The sequence below is a fragment of the Acartia tonsa genome, chromosome 5 (genome assembly GCF_053477335.1).
Source record: "Acartia tonsa isolate MP-2025a chromosome 5, ASM5347733v1, whole genome shotgun sequence".
Lineage (NCBI taxonomy): Eukaryota > Metazoa > Arthropoda > Copepoda > Calanoida > Acartiidae > Acartia > Acartia tonsa.
The window spans coordinates 31231799-31252366 of NC_137264.1; the positions used below are offsets into that span (position 1 = coordinate 31231799).

At 32.4% G+C, this 20568-nt stretch overlaps 1 protein-coding gene across 2 annotated transcripts in view; it reads left to right on the plus strand.

Annotated features, from left to right (window-relative positions):
- Nucleotides 1-20568, plus strand: part of LOC145319271 (calpain-A-like) — a 34725-nt gene that overhangs the window by 11478 nt on the left and 2679 nt on the right. The window contains exons 6-22 of one of the 2 annotated variants that reach the window (XM_080161297.1): nt 994-1046; nt 1496-1569; nt 2349-2385; nt 2916-2987; nt 4139-4228; nt 7209-7294; nt 8463-8571; nt 10596-10678; nt 11475-11523; nt 13403-13449; nt 13797-13898; nt 14517-14679; nt 15661-15747; nt 17458-17553; nt 18182-18220; nt 19941-19994; nt 20269-20405. In XM_080161297.1, coding sequence (XP_080017423.1) covers nt 994-1046; nt 1496-1569; nt 2349-2385; nt 2916-2987; nt 4139-4228; nt 7209-7294; nt 8463-8571; nt 10596-10678; nt 11475-11523; nt 13403-13449; nt 13797-13898; nt 14517-14679; nt 15661-15747; nt 17458-17553; nt 18182-18220; nt 19941-19994; nt 20269-20405 — 1378 coding nt within the window. The remainder of the gene's footprint in view (nt 1-993; nt 1047-1495; nt 1570-2348; nt 2386-2915; nt 2988-4138; nt 4229-7208; nt 7295-8462; nt 8572-10595; nt 10679-11474; nt 11524-13402; nt 13450-13796; nt 13899-14516; nt 14680-15660; nt 15748-17457; nt 17554-18181; nt 18221-19940; nt 19995-20268; nt 20406-20568) is intronic. The other variant, XM_080161298.1, reaches the window with a different exon arrangement.

Sequence of the window (20568 nt, forward strand, 5' to 3'; positions counted from 1 at the left end):
TTAGGATATCTGGTCTGTGTCGGTCGTGGTGTCCGGTCAAAGTCGGTTGGGTAGCAAAAAAAAATTAGAAAAAATTCTAAATAAATCTTAATTTCTACATTATGACTATTGTGTATAAGGTAGAAGCCTAAATTTTTTTTGGTGAATACTTAGATATCAATGACCTTTTGAGAAAAGTGGGGTTATGACCGTTTGACCGCTTACTGACCGACTTTATGACCGATTTTGTCCGGCTTTTACTACAGACATATATCATGAATATCGTGGCTTCTATTACAGCTAGAGACCTAAATTTTTTTTTTGTAAATCCTTGAGCAATAATAAACAGATAAAAATATTAATTTGCGCCGCCAACCGCCGTTTTACCGCCGTAACCGCCGAAAATGGCGGTTTCCGTTATTTGCCGTTTTTCGGCGATGATTAGAAAAAGTAATTTTTTTGTTATGAAAAATAAAAGTTCGTCCTAAAATTTGGTCATCCTAGCTGCAAAATTGGCCGCTCTACAGCTGTTTTAAAATTTAGCGGCTGGCCGCTAAAAAGCGGCTAAGGAGCGGTCTGACTGCTACGACTAGAAAAAGTAATTTTCTCTAAAAATACACATGAACCACCAGAAAAAATTTTTACGTCTTTATCTGTACCAGGAGCCGAGATATTAATGTGGGAATTGGGTCCCGATCTGTAAGGGTTAATAAAAAAACTGAAATTTTTTTTAATGTTCCATTAATTGCATTAAAAAACGAAGAAAATAAGCCATTAATCAATAAATTCTGATAACTATAAGTGGGGTAAAATTGCTTTCAAAAAAGTTCTCATAAAAAAAACACACTATATTATTGGCTAGATTATTATTATCATCATTGATAGACTATCTTTCAATTTTTAGCACTCTAAGCTATTGATTTTTTAAATTATCAAACATACTGTCATGGTGTGGCTTATATTAAAAAAATAATGAGCCATGATTTCAAATTTGACAACTCTGTGATGAACTAGGTGACGGCAAGCTGGGTATTATGTCTTCTACTGCCCCACCAAATCATTATAAGGTAGAAATACGTAGATATTGTTAGAGGTTTTCGCATACCCTGATAAATGTTTCTGGCTAATATAAAGATAGCAACCACCCCCCCCCCCCCCCCTCGCATGACTTTAACACTTTCCTTCCCCTGACAGTTGCTGAATTTATTGACCAATATCTGATAACTAAATTAACAACCTAAATAGACGACAAAAATTCCCCGGTCATAATATCCCCGTAATTTATATCCTTTAAAGGTAATTAGATAAAATAAACAGCGAAGCGTTTTTTTGATGATCTTTCTTTTGCACTGTTATATTTTTATCTTCGCCCTTCTGCACTTTTTCCTTTTTCTTCTCAATTTTCTCCTTTATATGCCAAAAATATGTTAATTATTCTGCACAGTATTCTCTCACATATCTACCTGTTCTTCAATCTATTTTTTTTCTCTATCACTTCTGTTTGTATAATTTTCAGTACTTTGTGTTGCAGGGTGATCCCCCATTTGAAGATCCAGAATTTCCAGCGGACAACCAGGCATTATTTTTCAGGTAAAAAATCAACGTATGGAAAGATCACGAAGTAGCGGGTTTCAACGTATTTTCACAGTAGCTTTTGATAGGTTAAGTTAGGTTAGGTGAATGTAAATGTTAATGATTTGTTAGGTTAGATTAGGTAAATGTTTATGATTGCCCTGTAGGGTTTGAAAATAGGCCCCGCAGTGTTAGATCCCCCCGCAGGTGCTAGATATAGGAGAACAGCATCTGTGAAAAGACGAGAAAACAAGCTCCTCGTTTTTTACCATGATCGAAAAAATCTTATCCTGATACATCTTAATTTTAAGTAAGTCTGTTTGTGTGTCTTTCAATTTGACTGTAACATATTTTGAAATTTGGCTTATCTTAGCAATTTTCATCTGAAATGAAAAATTTTAGGATGAAAGCAAGTTTTGTTAGTCATGAGTTGCCGAAGGTCCGGGCTAACAATTATCATTTTTTTTTACCAATTGTGGAAACTTTTTTGTATGCTATACTTGATTTTTCAGTATCGCCGAGAACCGGTTCTAATCCAGCGATAATTAATCAGTTTGGAAAAAATTCTGAAAAATTATTACCATTCGTTATATGCATAAATTGGATGTTTATCTTCCAAAAAAGTAGGAGGATGTATGTGTACATGTGACTGTATTTCTTATAGGAATAATTTTTTCTTTCTTTTCAGGAAATAAATCTAAAACGTTTAATAGGGTTTAACGAGAGTATGGTCCTATTTTGTGATATAAAAGTGCATAAGGTTTCACGAAAACTAATGTTTTGTTTTTAAATTTCAGTGAAAGGAGTGAAGAAGAATTATCTCATTTTTCATGGGTGAGTTTAGTATAAAGTCAAAAGCCTTTATTAAATCGATATTTAATAATTTATTAAAATCTACTAGTTTATTGTTTCTTGAAACATAATTTATTTTATATTTTAATGACTAAAATTATTGATTAAGTGTTTTACAATAATGCTAATATTTTATTCCAATATAAAGGGTGTGCAAAAAAATGCGGACATTTTTAAAATTGAAATTGCGCTGCTTGTGTTAATAGTAGAAAAATGTACGCATACCGTTAGAACCGCTAAGAAGTTTTTTGGAAATATAAGAACGATTCCTGTGCTACGTTTAGTTAGGGAGCTACGTGTTAAAATGTCCCAACTGACTTAAAACTTGACTTAGATTGGTATTTAAAGAAGCTTTTTATAGTGCCCATAAAATATGAAGTAATACTGGCCTGCCATTTGTAATTCAGTCTGTGTATTGGCCTATCATTGATCATTTGTTTTGTATTACGTCATTTTTTATGGGCACTATAAAGAGCTTTGTATTTAAAGAATATAACAGATTTAAAATTTAGAAACGACCCCACGAGTTAGTGGAGTCACCTGAAATCTTTGTGAATGGTACTTCCAGAAGAGATGTATTACAGGTAGCTATCTCCTCATCTTCTAGTGTAATGAACAAAGTCTGCGGACCCGACTTACGGACGTTACTTGTTTTCAATTGTAGAGAGGCTTAGCTTCTGAACCTTGTCATATGATCTTTAAGCAACGTACTGAGTTTATAAATACCCTGTGTAGAAAAGCTTTGCGAATATTTATTATATCACATGAAGAAATCCGAAATTTTGTTGAAAAACTTTGTTTTTCCCTATGGTAGCAGAATATCCACAAATTTTCCCAATGGTAGCTGAATATCCAAAAATGACATCAATAGTATTTATGTGGAGTGGATACTTTCTATTCACAAGTTTACTGGTCTAAAGTTTTAACAATAATAATCTTATTTACAATATTAGGTTAGGTTAAATGCAATATAAACAGATTCCTTCACTTTTTATATATTTTTGGGGAAGTAATTAAATACATAATGACAATACATTTCAAAATTAAGATTTCTTAAGATAGGCATATTTTACAATACATTTATTAATCAAAGGAAGCGCAGCTACTCTTACTCTATGTCTATCCGCTACAAACTATCTAAACTGGAGACTGTTGCATAATACATTGCGCATCTGCTCATATTCAGGAAGGGTTCGAATCGCTGCTTTGGAGTTCTAATAGCAAATGACCAATGATAGGCCAGTATACATTGTAATTGACCAATGGTTAAATGTATACTGGCCTATCATTGGTCATTTGTATTGAATGACGTCCTTATTCATTAGACACTAAAAGCTGATTCTTTTACGGGGTTATATGTATTATTAATCCATCTATATGTACAGCTTAGATTTTTACTATTAGGGTCGGTCCATCCCTCCACAAGTCAACTTAGATGTGTTAGAATTGTCCAATCAACTTCAAACTTTGCATAATGGTTCCAAAAACAGTTAGGTACAATTTAGAAAGCACGGCAATGAACAATATTTATCAATACGCCTGTTTGTCTATTTTAAACATACATATATATTTTTAATTATAGAGTAGCTTCACAACTAAAACACTATAGATGTGGTTCGACACTATATTTTATTCATCTATAAAAAATGACATCATACAATACAAATGACGTCCTTTTTTATTAGGCACTATAAGCTGCTACTTTATCTATCTACATATCTTTCTGTCTGTGTAGGGTATTCTGGGTGATTGTTGGTTATTATCTACATGTGCTGCCCTAGCCAAAAGAGAAGACCTACTGCGTAGAGTTATTGATCCTAAACAGGTAAAATTAAATTCATCTGCATATTGACAATTCAGAGAAAGATGGGACAATGGGCTGTTTATTACACTAGTCCCCAAAGTTTTATAATAACGTTTTCTTATTCGTTGGCCTAACGACTTTGGGGACTCCAGTGAATTTTGATTGGTTGTTTCACTAATTTTAATCTAAAGAAGGGGTAATTTTGTATATCATCATTGGGGATGTACATCAATTTGTCGGGTATTATCTTATCCCTTTAGATATCTGTCCATTATTTTGATTTAACACGGATCTTGAGGATAGGACAATCTATGATACATCAATGTATATCCTCAATAATGATATACAAAATTACCAATAAGTTTGAACCAACCAATCAAGATGTAATAAAATTGATCAAAGTCTTTATGCTAACATTATAAAACTTTAGATACCAGTTTTATTTACCGTTCAATGTCTCCACCCACCCTGAACTTTTTATCTATTTATTTTCTGTCCTAACTATCTATTTATTTTCTATCCTAACTATCTATCTATTTTCTGTCCTAACTATCTATCTATTTTCTGTCCTAACTATCTATCTATTGATGATGTGTTTACCTTATGAATCTAAAAATAGAATTCTATCTAAAACTTTTAATGGAAAATGCAAACGATAAATGGCAGGGACACACGGACGGACAGGTTAAAGAAGATTAATTAATCTCCCCCAATGTGCATGTATTGTGGAGAGAAGTATTTTTCATTGAATTATGGAAAAATATGAAGAAACGACTTTGATAGACAGATCCATGTAAATGGTGAAACTATTAGATTTCAAACTTTTCAACCAATATTTAATTTATAATCTAAATAAGGTGTAATTTTTTTTTTTTTATCAACCTTTGGGGTATACATCAATTTAACGTCAATTGTCTTATCCCTTAAAATCCCTGCCCAACTAACAAATATATGTTTTTCTGCCTTTTCCTGAGGCTTTAGAATCATAGAAAGTTATAAATAGACAAGCAGCTACTACACCCCTAGTCACCTCTAGAGGCACTTGAAATGTGGGTTAGGAGTGAACCCTATTTAAATTTTTTTTTAAATGAGTGGGGGGGGGGGTAATCTTACTACAGGCATTCCTCTTCGAAGGGTGGTGGTACCCACCCCAAAAATAATTTAAACTATAGTTTCACTGTAAAGAAAAAAAATTTATGTTCAGCGGTTAGCGAAATCCTTCGCTACAGACTAGAAAAAAAATACTACTTTACATAATAGGATAGGTTGAAAATGAATTGTTTGCGTAGTGGAATTCTAGAAAAACATCAAAGAACAAAAACTTTTATTAGATGTTTGTAATTCCACACAAAAAACGCACACGCCTTCAAAGTTACACACAAATCTTTATCAGAAAAGTACGTCTCAAAGTAGGTTTCTATCTTCCTCTATTCTTTTTGTAGCGAAGCTACTCTATAATTCCAAATGTCCGTCCGTCCGTAAGAGACAAGGTAGGGGAAATGTAACTTTTTGAAGATAAACACCTGAAATTTTTAGGGATTAATTATGTTAACATTCTTCATATTTTGAAAAGATTCGTCAATGAATTGGGGTGCTGGATCGATTCCTACATTTTTAAGTTTTCATGATTTTCTCAACCCCTATTCAAGATAAACGGCTGAAATTTAAAGGGATTAAGTACTATAATTTTCTGCATACTTTTATTTAGTCTTATTGAGATTTGCCTTTTGGTTGGGGCGCTAGTTTGATTCCTAGATTTTTAAGTTTTCATGATTTTCTTTGCTCCTCTTTGAGATATATGGCTGATATTTTAAGGATTAAATAAGTTTACAATTTACATATACCCACAAAGTTTCATTAAGATTTGCTTATTGGTTGAGGTGCTAGATCGATTTAACACGGATCTTTCACAAGAAAGAAAACCCCTAAAAAGAGATGGATAATCCTTAGTTTTTATGACGTGACATGCTGATTTTTTGAGGGTCTTTTTTCGTCTTCTTTTTGAGCTTCGCTACTTATGGATGTTGTCATTCTTGTCTTCTTATCTTACTCTTTCTATAAATCAATTTTAGTGCCTGCGTACCTTACACCAATTGGATCAGTATTCCAAGGGAAAGTTATCTGCGCAAAATAGCCAAAAAATTCTTAATAATACTTAAATCTTAAATGGATTAGCTTAAAATCCTCCAGGTACTTATATGAAGCTTGCCTAAAGTGGAGAAGTCAATCAGTTTATTAGTTATAGTTATCATAAGCTACAGACAAAAAAATCATACTTCTTTATATCATAGGATAACTGTTTCGATCTTTACTATCTAGTACATGAAAAATCTTCTAAATAATTTTTTTCTAAAAAATTCCTTAAATTTAATTATGATTATAAACTTAAGTTTTATATTGATATCTTGATCGAAACAATGTTTAATGTCTGAATGATTATGTAAAATTCATATTTCGTTTGCTCATTCGTTGGCTAACAAACGTTAAAAACTTCTTTAGGATCTTGAATGGTTTGTTTAAATTAGCAGTCTGTAAACTTTTCAACAAATACTTTTAATTTACCTAGATTGCTAAATTGTATTTTTTTATCATTGGAAATGATTAATTTATTGTCTAATTCTTTAGCATTCCCTGGGTTTATGCCTACTGGCAGCAATACTAAGGATTTAAAGTTGGTTTTATTCAAACATATTATAGGGTACCTATTTTTAGATTTTTGAAGAAGAAAAAATTATACCTTTAGCACATGCGGGGTGCTCTATCTTTTTCAAAGGGCGATTTCTCTTGGGAGGGTGGTTGTGCACTATCAAGTTATAAACCTTCCCGGGACCAATGAGAAGCTACCCTGTTAAGGAGAACCCGATCGGTTCGGCGGTTAACGAGATCCTTCGGTACAAACAAACAAACAGATAGACAGACAGACATCGTTCTACTTATTAAATCTCGTATTATAGATAGATTTAAAGAATTCTAATTCTAGCCTTACTATCTATCTATTAAGCAACTGTATGGAGAAGGATATACGGGCATAGTCAGAATAAATATCTGGAGGTATGGGTCTTGGACTCCGGTCTATATTGACGACAGGTGAGTTCTTCATTTTTAGAGAAGTTTCGATTCTTAAAATCTTATCAGTTTTATCGAAAATTTTAGATTGAGTAACTTCATTAAAAAGACTTAAATAATCGACGTATAATAAATTGGATGTTGCACCAGAATTTCATGTAATAAAGTTGGCTAAAATAACGATGCTCCACCTCCACTACCTTTACCCCATCCCATTTCTCCTACTAGGGCGAACTGACCAATAAATCATGTCCATATTAGCAATCATAGAGAAAAAAATAAAAGAGAGGAATCGAAGCAACTAGAAGACGAAAATAGGCAGTGGGCCTAGAGGCCTACTCAGCGCTTTTGCCGCGCTAAAATTTATTGCTATTCCACTACTTTTCAAATGGGAGGATTAAAAATTATTAAAAAAAATATTTTTTTACTTTTTACTATTTCCATATTTAGGGCAAGAATATTAGATTAGATATTTTCGTTTTAATGTTTTAATTAAAAATTACATAGAATTTTATTTTTTTATAAAAAAAATTGTTCATGAAAAATTAATCCTTCTATTTCTAAAAAGGGGGAAATTTTTTTCATAATGAACATTCAGCTGATTCTGACCGCCCACGGCTGTTTGCTAAATATCGCTTTTCTTTTTATTCCCATTATTATTTATGATTGACTTACAAAAAGCCCTGGGCGGTTTTTGATTTTCGTCTGCTTCTAAATTTAGGGATGGGGAAGTAGTATTTTACCATGAAAAAGAGGTGAGTATTCATCCTCTTATCCTTTTTCCTTATGTTAGCAATCTAAATTGACGACAAATTTTCCCCATATAAATATATCCACGTATTCTATATCAATTACCAAAATAGACCTGTTAAAAAAATGAAATACTTTTTTTGTATTTTTGTATTCATTTGCCCCACTGCAATGTACAATATAAAAACTTCTCCAGTATTGCTTCTTAACCATTCTCAAAAACCATGTATAGCATCTAATTAAGACAATTTTCCACGACTATTAGAATGAATATAATAAAATAAACACTAGTTCTGTTAGCCCGGGCTCTCGGCCCCTAATGGCTGACAAAATTGGTTTTAAAAATCATAATAATTATATTATATATTTCTATTTTAATATCCACGGAAAGCTGTTTATAATGCGATGCGATGAACAACTAATCTTATATCTTGATTAGACTGCCCCAGAAGAATGGAAAGTATTGTTTTGCCCACTGTCAAGATCCCTCAGAATTTTGGGTGGCTCTAATTGAAAAAGCTTATGCAAAATTGCATGGCAGTTATGAGGTAAATCTTCTCTCTCATTTTCTATTTATTTTTTTAGCAATACCTTCTATAATTAGGTATCTATTTAGGCTTTAGAAGGAGGAATGCCTATCTATACCCCTTTATCTATATTTCTCTCCATCTATATAATTATCTATTTAGGCTTTAGTAGGAGGAATGTCTATCTATACCAATCTATCTATATTTCTCTCCATCTATAAAATTATCTATTTAGGCTTTAGAAGGAGGAATGCCTATCTATACCACTCTATCTATATTTCTCTCCATCTATATAATTATCTATTTAGGCTTTAGAAGGAGGAATGCCTATCTATACCACTCTATCTATATTTCTCTCCATCTATATAATTATCTATTTAGGCTGTAGAAGGAGGAATGCCTATCTATACCACTCTATCTATATTTCTCTCCATCTATATAATTATCTATTTAGGCTTTAGAAGGAGGAATGCCTATCTATACCACTCTATCTATATTTCTCTCCATCTATATAATTATCTATTTAGGCTGTAGAAGGAGGAATGCCTATCTATACCACTCTATCTATATTTCTCTCCATCAATATAATTATCTATTTAGGCTGTAGAAGGAGGAATGCCTATCTATACCACTCTATCTATATTTCTCTCCATCTATATAATTATCTATTTAGGCTGTAGAAGGAGGAATGCCTATCTATACCACTCCATCTATATTTCTCTCCATCTATATAATTATCTATTTAGGCTGTAAAAGAGGAATGCCTATCTATACCCCTCTATCTATATTTCTCTCCATCTATATAATTATCTATTTAGGCTGTAGAAGGAGGAATGCCTATCTATACCACTCTATCTATATTTCTCTCCATCTATATAATTATCTATTTAGGCTGTAGGAGGAGGAATGCCTATCTACCACTCTTTCTATATTTCTCTCCATCTATATAATTATCTATTTAGGCTGTAGAAGGAGGAATGCCTATCTATACCACTCTATCTATATTTCTCTCCATCTATATAATTATCTATTTAGGCTTTAGAAGGAGGAATGTCTATCTATACCAGTCTATCTATATTTCTCTCCATCTATATACTTATCTATTTAGGCTGTAGAAGGAGGAATGCCTATCTATACCAGTCTATCTATATTTCTCTCCATCTATATAATTATCTATTTAGGCTGTAGGAGAAGGAATGCCAAACTGTACAATTTCTCTCCATCTATATAATTATCTATTTAGGTTTTAAAAGGAGGAATGCCTATCTATACCACTCTATCTATATTTCTCTCCATCTATATAATTATCTATTTAGGCTTTAGAAGGAGGAATGTCTATCTATACCACTTTATTTATATTTCTCTCCATCTATAAAATTATCTATTTAGGCTTTAGAAGGAGGAATGCCTATCTATACCACTCTATCTATATTTCTCTCTATCTATATAATTATCTATTTAGGCTGTAGAAGGAGGAATACCTATCTATACCACTCTATCTATATTTCTCTCCATCTATATAATTATCTATTTAGGCTGTAGGAGAAGGAATGCCTATCTATACCATTCTATCTATATTTCTCTCCATCTATATAATTATCTATTTAGGCTTTAGAAGGAGGAATGCCTATCTATACCACTCTATCTATATTTCTCTCCATCTATATGATTATCTATTTAGGCTTTAGAAGGAGGAATGTCTATCTATACCACTTTATCTATATTTCTCTCCATCTATATGATTATCTATTTAGGCTGTAGGAGGAGGAATGCCTAACTATACCACTCTATCTATATTTCTCTCCATCTATATGATTATATATTTAGGCTGTAGAAGGTGAATGCCTATCTATACCACTTTATCTATATTTCTCTCTATCTATATAATTATCTATTTAGGCTGTAGAAGGAGGAATGTCTATCTATACCACTTTATCTATATTCCTCTCCATCTATATAATAATCTATTTAGGCTGTAGAAGGAGGAATGCCTATCTATACCACTCTATCTATATTTCTTCCCATCTATATAATTATCTATTTAGGCTGTAGAAGGAGGAATGCCTATCGAAGCCATGGTAGATCTAACTGGGGGTTTGGCTGAGAGATATGAGCTTTCAAATCAAAAGTATTATATATTTTTCAAATAATTTTCAAATGTCAAATATTTTTTGGTATAATCGCTTAAACTGTTTAGTGGAAGAGCAATTACCCCCCACGCCTTATCCAATTTTGTATTACTTATTTTCTTCTCTATTGTAAGCTATATTATGCCTGTATCTAACCTGTAGGGTTTTCATGGATTTACCTAACCTAAATGAATCTAAACCAGTTCTTTTTTCATATTCTGTGGACGCTATCGTTCTTGCTTTCTCTTATGATTTATTTTCAAAAGCGAAGCTTTTCTATTATTAGGATCGGATTTGGTCCGTCATTCCGACTGAAACGGATAGCTTGTTTCTTAATTTATGCATGTTAGAATTGTCCTTTACATGGTGATTCCTGTAGTAGTTAGATACGATTTAGAACGCGTAGCAACACTATAATCGTTACCAGAATGTCTGTACGTCCATTTTAAACATAATGATTTTTAACTATAACAACAAATTTTTATGTGATATAATGATCCGATTGAACTGATTTTTGGAATACTGAATCATAGGACAACAAAGTACAATGTTATAAGCGAAGCATCTCTATAATAAATTCCCACAAATATAAGTATGTCATTAATATCATCCTGTATTTAATCAGTTTTTTCAACCAATTTACTTAGCATTTTTTTCGACTTTTATACATTTATATTCTAATTATTAAGTTCTGACACTCTACAAGTGTTAATGTTCGTTTGTTCTACCGTTTCAGAGCTTCGCTTTTATGTATGTTGTCATCCTTATCATAAATTTCATGAATTTAATTATTAGGCATGTTAAGCAGCTGTACAAGTATTTAAGAAAATCTTTTGCTTCCCAGGTATAGTCAATTTTCCACATAAACGTATATAAAACAACAATATACCAATAAATTTTCATTTTAGTACAATGAAAAAGATAAACCCATAAATTAGATTATTTTTTTGTATGGTAGTGAGTTATGTAACCATTAATAGTAAAAACCAATAAGTATTGTTTTCAGTTCAATTTTACAAATATTGGTTCTTTTAAACAATAGGTTATAAATTTTCAGAGAAGCTTTTTATAGGTCTTATGCAACCTTTAAGTAAAGCCTGCCTTCCATTGGTATTTTAGTCTGTTTATTTGTATATCATCGGTCATTTGTATTGTATGACGTCATTTTTTAAAGGCAGTATAAAGAGCTTCAATTTTAACACTCAACTCCTACCCTCTAAAAATAAACTTAGAAAAGGAAAGAACCTGCACCTTCCATCCCTCCTCCTTTTGCAAAGTACAAAAACTAAAATAATTTAAAATTTGAATAAATGTATAATGCCAAGATCTTCAATCTTATAATTGAACCAATAGGATAAATCTAAACACATTATTTTTAAAAAAGAATTATTCTCACTGTGGTAAATAAATTTCTTTCATTTCATTTATATATAAAATCAGATATAATTTAGTTTTTCTTCATAAATTTCTTTTTAATTTTTTTAATGATTATCATGTCTAATTGACCATCTAATTTTATTAATCTATTATAATCTGTTTCTGAATTATATGAATAAAGATTTCCCTATATATCAATATTTTTATTTGAAAGAATGAAATCATTTCTATTGTTAAATTTATTTTCCATAGAACTATTATGAAACTAAATATTTGGAATTTTTTTTTCATTTAGTCGTTTTCCCTCAAAGTGCCTTGTTAAGCACAAACCCCCCCCCCCCCCACTTTTTGAAAAAAATATACTGGTACCCAAAATTTTGTAAACACGAACTCTCGTTAAGTACTAAACCTTCAGTGTCCAATCTTTTCAATGAATAATTGTATTCTACAATAGACATACTATATCTAGATTAACCGTCTGACCCGATTTTTCGTCAAATCTAAAAAGGAACATTTCTAGCAGACGAAAGAATTGTTACTTTCGACTCTAGCTTAGGTGGATTCTTTAAAAAAAATTAGGCTCTCTACTCGCTGATGAGGCAAAATTATTTTTGTGAAAAATCCTCCAAAATCATATTAAAAATCTACAAAAACTAAACAAAATCTTATGTTAAAAACCCTTTTATTTGATTTTTGTAGATTTTTTATGCGATTTTGGAGGATTTTTCGCAAAAATAATTTGCCTCACCAGCGAGTAGCGAGCCTAATTTATTTTTTAAGGATCCACCTTTGTTTGAAGCTTTCACATTTCAAAAAATTGACGACAAAATTTTTGGGCAATTAAGTCTGATTCAGCAAAGCTTTGTACTTAGAAATTATACTGTTTACTGCTGACTTTCATCTATGTATGAAATGAAAAAAAAAATATGCGTTCGTAATAAAATGTGTAAACAATTTCAACCAATGAGATCTTTTGAATGTTCTTAAAGGATTCTCATTTGGTGGAATCAGATATTATATCTCTTGAGTAATCTCTCTACTTATTCTACAGAAGGGTTAATTTGTAACCATCATTGGGGATGTGCATTATTTTTTCTCAATGGTCTTATCCCTTTAGATTACTAAATTTGTTGTACACTTGATAAAAATTATTGGTTGAAAAGTTTAGACACTCATAGTTAGTAGAAACTAATTGGGATTCTATGGGGACCAGGGTAAAAAAATAGATTAGTGGAGGTGGTGGGGGGGGGGGTGGATGATCTAGAAATTGTGGATAATCAATACTTTATTTTCACTAGAATTTCAGGATCTTAGCTACTCTATGATTAAATTAGTTTATTTTCTAGGCCTTCATAACGTGTTCCAGAAAAGGTGACTGGCGAAGATCCCACAGGTATTATTCCAAACAGGGATTGGCCACCTCAATTATACTGAAAATTCATGTATTTTAACCTTTTTTAGCACGGTCTTTTGGCCTCTCGGGTGTAAAAGAACTGGTTCTAATATTAAAACTTTTTAATTTGATATCCGCAGAAAGCTGTCTGTAATACGATGCGTTAGTAAATATAATTTCTCTACTTTTCGGCCAGTTTAAAAGGATTACGTTGGATTGTTTAAGGCTAGAACCCCTAGCAGCTGTAATTTACATAATTATTATCAGTAACATTTTTTTTTTTTAAAGTGCAAAATTTCTATTTGTTTTTTATATTATTATAATTTCAAAATTAATTTTTATTTTAGAGCAGAGAAAAATGGATTGGTAGAGGGTCATGCCTACACAATGACTGGTCTCTACAGGGTGTCTACTAAAACTCATGGCAGAGTTTCTTTAGTTAGAATAAGGTAAATACTATCTATCTATTAATCTATTGATAATTAGTCTATGACTAGTCTCTACAGGGTGTCTACTAAAACTCATGGCAGAGTTTCTTTAGTTAGAATAAGGTAAATACTATCTATCTATTAATCTATTGATAATTAGTCTATGACTAGTCTCTACAGGGTGTCTACTAAAACTCATGGCAGAGTTTCTTTAGTTAGAATAAGGTAAATACTATCTATCTATTAATCTATTGATAATTAGTCTATGACTAGTCTCTACAGGGTGTCTACTAAAACTCATGGCAGAGTTTCTTTAGTTAGAATAAGGTAAATACTATCTATCTATTAATCTATGGAAGTAATTAGTCTATGACTGATCTCTACAGGGTTTTTACTAAAACTCATGGCAGAGTTTCTTTAGTTAGAATAAGGTAAATACTATCTATCTATTAATCTATTGATAATTAGTCTATGACTGATCTTTACAGGGTGTCTACCAAAACTTTATTAACAAAAAGTGTATTTTTGTAAAACATTTATAGATAGTTTTTTTTGTATATCTTTAGGAAAATATAAGATTAATTCTAGATTTGTTGGCCCCTACGAGACCTATATGTTACATCCTTAATTCTTATTTAGAAACCCCTGGGGTGACCAGAACGAGTGGCGGGGGGCGTGGTGCGACGGGTCCAGCCAGTGGGAGGAGGTGGACGACAAGGTCAAGTCAGACATGGGACTACAGTACATGAAGGATGGAGAGTTCTGGATAGAATTCTTCCAGGATTTTTGTAGAGAATTTGAGGTGAGTTTCATAATCTTTTTTTTGGCAGTATTGCCAGCTATTTGACAGCTTATACCAACAACGAAATCAATTTTAAAAAAATCACGAAATCTATAAGTGATTTTCAGCTTTTGTTGGGTGGCACCACTTAGTAGAATTTACGAATCTGCCCCGCAAATATTATTTTAGATTTATTTCGCTTGTAAGTTATACCTTATTTATGTTAATCTGATAGGAAGCAGGAAAGGATAGAAATTGCACTGTAAATTATACTTGTTCTCTTAATCATTGACTTTAAGACTTTTATTAGATCTTGATGGTTAATTCAAATTAATTATGTTCATACTTTTCAACCAATTATATCAATATACAATATACATTTATCATGAATGAATATACAATATACATTTATTGGCTATTGTCTTATCCCTTAGGATCCCTGATGAATGTCTGTTGTTTTTTTATTACCACTGATTATGATATCTAATTTAAGAGCAGATGTCATTCTCATTCTAATAACACAATCTTAAAAGGAGAAAGTCGCTCAAATAAAATTCTGACGTCATGAAAATGAGGGGTGAGAAGAGGAGGAGTGGGTAAGTAAACCCCAAAAAAAGAGATGGATAATCCCTCATTTTTATGACGTCACATGCTGATTTTTTGAGCAACTTTCTCCTTTCACATATTATTTATCGATTATAGTTGAACTCTTTAAGGAGAGAGGGGACATTGACCCTTAATAACACTAGTACCCGAACTTTTATAAACATGCTTAATTATAAATAGGTTCGAAACTTTGGGTACTTTTCTCTTATCTTAATCGGTTGGGCCCAAACTGTCCCTGTTTTATTATCGTTGCCAAGGTGAATCAATTTATCATCCATTGTCTTATTCCTTAAGACACCTGTTAAATATTACATTTTACTGTATCATACTGTACTGTTCTGAAGTATTGTTAACAGCTGTTGACTATTCAAGGTAAAAATCTTTGTTTTTGTTCAGGAAGTAAGCATCTGTAACCTGGGACCTGATTTTGATCTGGATGGAAAAGTGGACAACCCTACTACAATTAAACTTGTGTACGGAGAGGTAAGATTGGACAACCCTAATACAATTAAACTTGTGTATGGAGAGGTAAGATTGGACAACCCTACTACAATTAAACTTGTGTACGGAGAGGTAAGATTGGACAACCCTACTTCAAACTTGTGCATAGAGAGGTAATATTGGACAACCCTATTACAATTAAACTTGTGTATGGAGAGGTAAGATTGGACAACCCTAATACAATTAAACTTGTGTATGGAGAGGTAAGATTGGACAACCCTAATACAATTAAACTTGTGTACGGAGAGGTAAGATTGGACAACCCTATTACAATTAAACTTGTATATGGAGAGGTAAGATTGGACAACCCTACTTCAAACTTGTGCATAGAGAGGTAATATTGGACAACCCTATTACAATTAAACTTGTGTATGGAGAGGTAAGATTGGACAACCCTAATACAATTAAACTTGTGTATGGAGAGGTGAGATTGGACAACCCTAATACAATTAAACTTGTGTATGGAGAGGTAATTTTGGACAACCCTACTACAATTAAACTTGTGTATGGAGAGGTAAGATTGGACAACCCTACTACAATTTAACTTGTGTATGGAGAGTTAAGATTGTACAACCCTACTACAATTAAACTTGTGTTTGGAGAGGTAAGATTGGACAACCCTACTACAATTTAACTTGTGTATGGAGAGGTAAGATTGGACAACCCTACTACAATTTAACTTGTGTATGGAGAGGTAAGATTGGACAACCCTATTATTCTTAATCCTTTACAGTCCGGCCCCTTGCCGCACCTTAATCGGTCGGGGGGGGGGGGCGTTCAACGACCCCACCCCCTATTATATCAGTTCCTATTAGAGCTAGAGGGCTAAATTTTTTTTGTGCAAGTCCCCTGTTTGATAATGAATTTCCGACCCTTTATAAGTCTAAGTCAATTTCGCTTCCTTTACCCTTTTACTTAACAAACTTTGTTTTTAGGTCTTTTTTTACTTAAAAATTTCAAACGGCTGTAATTGTCTTATTTTTGAAGCTAGAAGAACAATTTTTTTCCAGAAAATATTTATCTTTATGTAAATTTTACATTAGAAATATCAAAATATAAATTTCTGCTGCCGCAGCTGTGCTTGGCAGCTGCCAGCCGCTGCAGTCGGCGGTCGGCGGGAAAACGGCAGCGGATCTTTATGAAATTTTAATACATTATCTGGACCTGCAGGATCATACCTGGAACCTGAAAGTGACTTGAATACCTGTTTTTCATATAAAGATGTACTACTAGAGGATATTTTAGTATTTTGGTATGACAAAATGCTTTGTTTTAGTCAAAAAAAATATTTTTGCTCTTTACCTGGATGACCCTGCTAGGTTTGCTGGTATCCTTTGCCCGCCAGGATGGAGATATTAAAAAATTCCAACTCTCAGTTATGTGTCATACCCATACTTAAAAAGTCACGCAGTTTAGGCTCTTTATCTTTCACACACAGAAAATGAGATAGAAAAAACCGGAGGAATGGGCGTTCAACGCTCCCCCCCCGCCCGTTAAGGGGTAAACAAGAACGAATATGATCATAACACTGACAATGCATATAAGTAAAAAAAAATTAACATGATTAGCATAATTTTTTTTAAAAATTTAACAAAAAATAATTTTATGAGGATACAACATTACTTTCCCTGAAGACTCAAGGTGAAGCTACTAATATATGTGTATATGAATTTTTATTTTCTGTATTTTCAGTGGATACCTGGTAAATCTGCTGGTGGTTGTAGGAATGATCTGCAGCTGTTTGCTAAGAATCCACAATATCTTCTCACGCTTTATCAAGGAGACCATGTAATAATTTAATTTTAATTAAATATAAAATTTATATCTGATAAAAAAATTAATTAAAATAAAATTCTTAGTATTTATCAATTACACGAGTTAATAGTTATTTCTCGCATCGTATTATAAACAGCTTTCCGCGGTTATAGAATGTAAAATTATGAGATTAAAACCAGTTTTTTTTAACCCCGAGGTGCCGAAAGCACGGGCTAAAAAACTGGTTTTAATCTTATAATTGTACATTTTTATATTCGTAGAAAGCTGAATATAATACGATGCTAGACATAGTTTTTTCGTATGGATGAGAACCGGTTCCTATCCACCGGATTCAAATGAATACGAGAATAGTTATTTCTCGTATCGTATTATAAACGGCTTTCCGCGGATATAGAATGTACAATTATACGAGAAAATATATTAAAATATTTCTATTACAAGGAAGAGGAGCAGGACACTAGAATGTAAAATATCCAAAATTCTATTACTGTGTAATGTTACCTTATTAGTTGGCTTAAAAACTGATAATACTAATTATATTAGTATACAGAAGGGTAGATTTTTTCATTAATTAATCGTTCATTATCTTATCCCTTAAGATCCCTGGCTTAATACTGACAAAATTATTTTTCTATTGTAGGATAGTGACGAAGGCAACAACCCGGCTGATCCTAAATGCCAGGAACAATATCATTATTTTTTCGAAGTTTTCCTCAAAATGCCTGGTTGAGCAAAGAAAATAAGGAAGAGTGGGTAGTTTTTCTTGGCTTCAGTTAGGTTATATTGAGTATTAAAGAAAAACTTTATCCCCCCACCCCCTTATTTTCAATCCATTAAAAAAATTAAGGGGAAGGGGCAATGATCAATAGGTACTTTGAGGGCATACATTATTTCTGAGAGCATAACAACTCTATAATCGTTGACAGAAAGTCCGTACGTCCATTAAAAACATGATGATTTTAACTTTTTTGGCAACATTTTTTTTATGAAAGACTATTTATGTACAATTTCGTTTAGACTTAGAAATTAATGTTTTGCTTATTAAGTTCTGACACTCTACAAGAGTTATTGTTCGTTTACCCTTCCTTCTGGGTTAAGAGCTTCGCTTGTATGAATGTTGTCATCCTTGTTTAGTTAGGACTAGGGGTATGTACATCCTGAAAGTGATATATTAATTTCATGGAATAAATTATTCCCGATATCTCCATATGAGGCACGTGCAATGTGATTTAATTCTAATTTTTTCCTTTTCATGAATTATGGGGTATTTAACCTATAATTTGTATATTTGGCATTAGATGTTTGAAATAAACTAGGCATTATTTCCGTATATATGCTTTATTTTAACTAGTTGCTTCGCCCCTAGCCCCTAGAGGTGATTTTCGGATCCCCCTTCTCATATTTTTTGTAGTTTGAAAAAAAATATTAGCTTTAGATGGGCAGACATCGTATTATTTTATAATACTAGCGGCTACGTCCCCTAGATTCTCGAATTCTCTAAGGTCACTTAAGGTAGGATGGGTAAAGTCGACCTCATACTATTTTAAATTTGAGTATCAAAAGAGTAAAAAAATATTTTTTTTGGTGGGGGGGAGGGGAAGACACCTTCCCCAAAAATAGTTTAAAACCTTCCCAGGGCCTATAAGAAGCTTTACTGTAAAGAAGAACAATATCGGTTCAGCGGTTAGCGAAATCCTTCGGGACAGACAAAAAGCGCTTACTACTTTATATAATAGGTTTGATCAGCATTCTTTAAAATTAAATTCATATTTAATAAAATTGTAAAAATAGATTTTTAATAAATAACATATATTTATATAATCATTTTGCATTTATGTTTAATGGAAAATCAGAATAAAATATGAAAATTAAATATCCATTCAAAAAAAAACTCTTTTTATAAGCAAATTGCAATGAACCATTCTAAATAAATCATTCTCTTTTTACTTTTTCTGTCTATTTTATATAAATGCGCAAAAGAATTCGTATTCATAAATTTACCGACCTCTCCCCCCCCCCCTCCCCCCTCCCACTGAATTTTTCAAGTGCCCACCGAGCACAAAAATCACAACATTTATTATTAGATAAATTAAAAATGAAATGAGGGAAAGATAATTTTTCTTTAAGTAGGGGGATCAAACCCTCCGGGGCTTAGAATTTCGGTGGCCTAATCCTGTGGGGCTACCCTGTTCTCAATATAACCAAACCTAACCTGACCTATAGTAAAACACAAGTACACGAAGAACTAGCACCTCCCCTTATTTTCATTCTATTTCAAAATTAAGGATATGTTGAAAAGAGAACGTAATCTTAGTTTTACTGGTAATTTTTAAACTTAATTTTGCCAAAAAAAGTCTTAAAAATTTTAAATGGCAACAAATTCATGATTTTGTATATATCAGATAATAATATCTCTTCTACAAGAACATCGCCGGAGTGATCGGAATAGAAAGGTAAAAGTATTTCCAGTATGGCTTCGAAACCGATCAATATCCATTAGAACCGGTTGTCAGCCATACTTAAAAATCATGTATATCATCGTATTAGAGACAGCTTTATACGAATATTAAAATGATCTATGAAATCAATACCAGTTTTGTTAGACGGGCGTTCGTCACCTATTTAGTATTTACCTAACCTAAAATAATCTCTTCAGACTACTGTGAAAAAAAAGGACGAAACCTGCTACTTCGTTTTCTTTATCCGAATTTTATGCATCTGTTGTAGGTGCGAATGTTACAAATCGGGTTCTGTGTGTACCGTGCAGTTGAGGGTGGAACCAGGCTACAGCCATCTCATTTTCTATACAATTATGATTGTGGTAACAGTGGACCATACATCAACTATAGAGAAGTTTTTGCCAGGTAAATCCCCAATGATGATAAACTAAATTAACCCTTCTGTACTTAAATAGTGCTTAAAAAATGGGGGATAAATTAAAAAAACTTTAATTCTGATATGACGTTATACGGGATTTTTCGGCCAAGTTTTTAAATTTATCCCAAATTTTTTAGGAACTAGGTTGAA